This window comes from Plectropomus leopardus, unplaced genomic scaffold, assembly GCF_008729295.1.
Source record: "Plectropomus leopardus isolate mb unplaced genomic scaffold, YSFRI_Pleo_2.0 unplaced_scaffold18448, whole genome shotgun sequence".
NCBI classification, from domain to species: domain Eukaryota; kingdom Metazoa; phylum Chordata; class Actinopteri; order Perciformes; family Serranidae; genus Plectropomus; species Plectropomus leopardus.
In genome coordinates, this window is record NW_024619884.1 from 28 (window position 1) to 5,038 (window position 5,011).

The window sequence follows — 5,011 nt, forward strand, 5'->3', positions numbered from 1 at the left end:
CTTGAATTGAAATGGAAAAAATGTGCCAGTGGCAAAAGTATCCAACCGTGGCACTAAAGGCTTTGATTTTGTTGTTTTTTTATCAGAAATTTTCTGATCAACAGTTGGAATTTCAGTATTTTAAAGGTCTGTTGGTGAAAATAGGTTTTAAAAATGTATAAAATCTTGTTTACGTTCATGTTTAGACCTCCACAGAGAAACTCAAATATTTTCTTGCCAGAAAAAACAAAGTATCATTACCCTGGCAGCCTTCTCTGCAGCGTCCGCCAACCTCTCCATCTCCCTGTCCTTGTTGTCCTGGCGTATGGCCGCCTCCTCCTGTAATGTGGTCTCCAGCTTGGCTTTATTGTCCACTTTGGAGAGCTCCATCTCTGCCACCATCAACTGGGCCTCCTTAGTCTGCAGAGAAAAGAGTATGATTGAGTAAAGAGAACAGCACTAAAATATCTGCATTTATAAGAAGGCTGTCAAAAAAGATGGCAATGAAATCAAACGTGGCCTCCTAACGTACCACAATCTCAGGCAGCGTCTGCAGTGTCGTCTTCAGCTGGTCGGCGGGGGACAGGGTGTCGGGGAGGTACATGGCTCGGGACAGCAGCAGCAGGGACGTGGGGATCTGCTGGTTCAGATGCAGCTCCAGCCACTAACAAGAGCCCAAATATAACGTGACACAAGTTACGACAGATACGTGATCCGACATGGACAACGATGACACCTTCAATGTCCATAACCGTATTGTTTGTGTTTACATAACCTCTGAGTGAAAGCATTAAAATATATTTCACTTTTTTAGGTGTTCCACTACAGATAAAGAGATTTCTCTCTGACCACAAAATGATTAGATTAAATTTTGCATGAGCACTTTAATTTTCATTCGTTTAAGAATGCATATCCTTTGTAAGTCTTTGAAATGGCACGATTTTAAGATAATATACACTACATATACTTTATATAATCAGGAAGGTAAAGTGAGATTAAGATCTCTTTTACAAGTGAGACCTGAGTTCGAAGTGTAAAAAAAAAATAGTAATAATAATGATGATTATGAGGATGACATCAAAATACAGAAATAGCAAGGCTAAATATACATTCTAAAATATCCCTGGTCGAGGTATAAAAGGGAATAAAATACAGGCATATTTTTTAAAAAGTAAATATTTAAAAATATACATTTATGTAGACAACTGCATGACAAATTAAAAATTAATGCATTCCAAAATATCTTAGGCACGGGTGTAAAGTGAATAAAATACATGCATATTATGTTAAACAGTCACACCAAATGTTTGAATTGCCTTGTTGGTATCATTGTGTAAAGTTTAAGTCTCCTCTGTAATTTGCTCCAGAGAGATAAGGCAAAAAAATAATGTGTAAATAAAATATAGTACCCTCTTCAATTAAAACTACAAAGAATCCTTCAAGTCAAGTCAGTCAAACCTTGCTGATTAATTTTTGCATGAATATTTTAAGGCCACACAAGACAAAAAGCATAACAATTGGACAATATTCAGACATTTTAAGGCAGTGACATTGTAATATTCAGTTTTGTAACTGAAGGAAATGTATTTGTATGAAATCCTGAAAGTATCTTTCCTGTCTGTTTGCTGTTGTTACCTGGCCGAGTTGCTCTCTCAGTCGATCTTCTGTGACTCCAAGAGATCTCATCCCTCTGACGCGACAGGCTGCCTGCACCTCGTTCACGTTCAGACTCTCCACGCCTTCCTCCGCGATCAGCTGGATTAACAGAAATCACACAGAGGTTTTAATGACCATTTTCAAATGTGTCAAAAAACATAAAAAATAAATTAAATTGTAAGTAATATTTATCTTCTTTGAAGTAATTCAGCAATTTTAAAGGCACATTTAGCAGAACTTTAAAAAACTTCCCCACAGAGGCTCGTACCTTGTCGTCTGCGCGGATGGCCCTCAGCTTCATGATGAGCTGGAAGCGCAGGAAGTTGTTGGTCCCGATGGACTGGAGCTCCAGGAGACGGCACAGAGCCACCAGCTGAGGTCGGGTCAGGTTGTCCAGAGTCAGCTCGTCCTCGAACAGTTTGGAGAATTTGATGATCTGCTCATTACTGGGACGTTCCCCAGAGTCCCGTATCTAAAAAAGAGATGGAAAAAGTTATGACTTGAAAATCATTCCTAAGTCTGGAAGCTGACGCAGGACAGAATAAGTGTATCTGTTCAAAAAAAACTCAATCATGAGGTCTCATCCACAGGAAATACTGACATCAAACAAATATTTACATATATTTTGTCCAGCTTGCAATCTGTATAGCTGCACTTTTTCTCACTTTATACTGCACCTGCTGCCCTCAAGACTAATACATTTTTAACTTAACTTAACAGGAAAAATTAACAGGCCACTTTATTGCAGCTTTATCTGATAACTGTGTAAAATTAATTTCAGAATAAATGTCATATTTTACATTTTTGCGAATAAAATGCACAAAAGCAGGCACATTTCCTTGTTTCAACCACCAGAGGGCGGTACTGAGTCCATTTCTATTGTTTCATGAGGCCCTCACTCAGTGAACACTGACACCGACCTTCTGGAAGAAGTTGGAGAACTCCTCCGTCACGTTGCTCTGGGCAGCTTTGTTTCGCAGGGCGATCTCCTCGATGGTGTCCTGCAAGAACTTGGCCATCTCCAGTTTGACCCTCAGCTCCGTTTTCAACCTCTCCTCCTAAAACAACATTACATTAGAAAACAACATTACAAATTCAGTATGATGCCAAAAATAATTCCCCATTCTGCAGTTTTGCTTTATACTATAAATGAGATGAAAGTGTCATTATCACAATCATCTGTAAAACTGACATAAATACATCATCAAGACAACAGAAAATAAAATAAACAACAAATAAATAAAAATAAATACACTGGGGAAAACAATTGTGAATTTAAATGTTTTCAAACAACAATATTTAATTTACATTGCATAATCATGAGCATTGCCAAACGTAAACGTAACTGAACAACAGGTCAGGGATCAGACTGTAAGTAGGATTAACCCTTGTGAGGATGAGATAACAGCCTCATCAGGATCCTGGGTGAAAGTTCATGCCATGGAAGAGGATACAGATTTTATTTAATTATTCGAATCTGAGTTTATTCTCACTGATACTGAAATATGGGAGACATATTATTATTCAGAAACATGAATATATGGAATCATTAAATTTTAAAAAATCCAACTGTAATGGTGTTGAGCTCTGGGCAGCAATAATTACTTATCTATTATGTGATTAATAGACTAGACGGCCAGGAGAAAATAAATCAGTAACTATTTTGATAATAAACTGCTTTAATCATTTTTACAGAAAAAAAATCAGCAACTTTTTAACTATATAAAGTAAATTGCTTCAGTCAATTTTACAGAATGTATTTACAGAAAGAAAAATACAAAAATTGACTGGCAACTACTTTGATGGTGGTTAAACTCTTTTAATCATTTTTAAAGATTTTCCTTTCAATATTATTTTTTTATTTAAAGATGAATAATGAATTAATCGCTAGTTATTTTTACAGAAAAAGTGTACAGATATATTTTTCAGTTTTTATTTGCAGAAAATTAATCTGCAACTGTTTTAAGAATTAATGAATCATTAGTTATTTTTTACCAAAAAAAAATACAGAAAATTAATCTGACTATTTTATCATGACTAAATTGCATTTTTTAAAATAACAATGCCAAACACTCTCTGGTTCCAGCTTCTCAAATATGAAATTGTGTGTTTTTTTTAATTTATGTTAGTTAACTGAAGATCTTTGAAGTGTCTGAACACAAGTACACAAGAACTTTGAATAACTCTTCTTGGGTTGAACAATGAATGGAGAAAATAATCCACACTATTATGGATGATATAATCATTATTTTCAGCCCTATATGAACTACTGTATCTCAAACTACAACCACCACTGGACTGAGATTCCTAATTGCAACAACTTGCAAAAACGAATCTCTACAATCAATCGTCTGTCATGCAGCTTTATTCTATAATAAAAGGTCCAGCTTTGATTACCTTCTTTGTCTTTGTCTCGAAGGTGGACGGCAGCATGTTGGGGAACAGTTTCAGTGCTACGGGAAGCAGGAACTCCATGAAGGGGACAATGATGAACACCAGGAAGGGAAGAAGTCTGAAGACGTCTGCACACGTTCTAAGGAACTGCAGAGAAAATCAGGAAAAACTGGACTCATTCATGGGACTGCACTAAGTCAAGAGAGCTCTAAAATTCTGGAGTAATATTGCACAGGAAGTGAGCAAAAATGTTCACTAAAAATAACCAAAGAGGCCTCTTCATACTTAGCTTGCCATCCAAAACATTGTCCCTGAGTAAATATGGCTTCAAACTATAGGACAAACTCCTTCTCCTCGCTTTTAAAGCAGTGGATAAGTGACAAACCTCCCCAGTCACGCAGTGGCACCACGAAAGACTAATGGCACGAGTGAAGGGTAATGATGGTCTGTTTGAGAGAACTTGGTGTTTTTTCCCCCTTTATTTTCTCTTTATTCTAATTATTTTTCATTTTTATTTATTTATTTAATTATTCTTATTAGATTTTTTTTTGTCTGTTTTTTTTTTTTGAGATGCCTTATGGAGAATACGGAGCACACTGTGCAGTTACAGTTCAAAAATCAATAAACATTAACGTGCACATTGGGGACCACCTTAGCCACAGTCTGCTTGTGTTTGGATTTCCTTCTTCTTCTTTTTTTAATTTTCTTTTTATTGAGTTTTGACAAGGTCCACATTGATAGTCCTCATAGGGCTTAGTAATCTTATCTCTCCAAGCCTTCTGCAAATCACAGAAACATCAGGAGATAAACAAAAAAATCTACAAAAGCCAAAAAGGACCAATAAAGTAAAGTATAGATATGAACCAAGAGAAGCAAATTTTGAAAATGGAAAAAATGTCTTCATGATACTTTAGTCAGTTTACAAACACAAATATGCAAATCATTAAAAATAAATAAATAAAATAACTAACTAAATAAATAG

General features: G+C 35.9%; 1 protein-coding gene across 1 annotated transcript; it reads right to left on the reverse strand.

The window, feature by feature from the left end:
- Window positions 1–240: 240 nt before the first annotated feature.
- LOC121965061 (mitochondrial proton/calcium exchanger protein-like) lies at window positions 241–4,869 on the reverse strand (the record flags this gene model as incomplete). The annotated part of the gene is made up of 6 exons (XM_042515228.1): window positions 4,033–4,869; window positions 2,556–2,693; window positions 1,904–2,107; window positions 1,615–1,734; window positions 512–643; window positions 241–399 (listed from the first exon to the last, which is right to left on the reverse strand). Coding segments are annotated over exons 1-6 (831 nt in total), but the record flags the coding sequence as incomplete, so codon positions are not given.
- Between the last annotated feature and the right edge of the window lie 142 nt (window positions 4,870–5,011).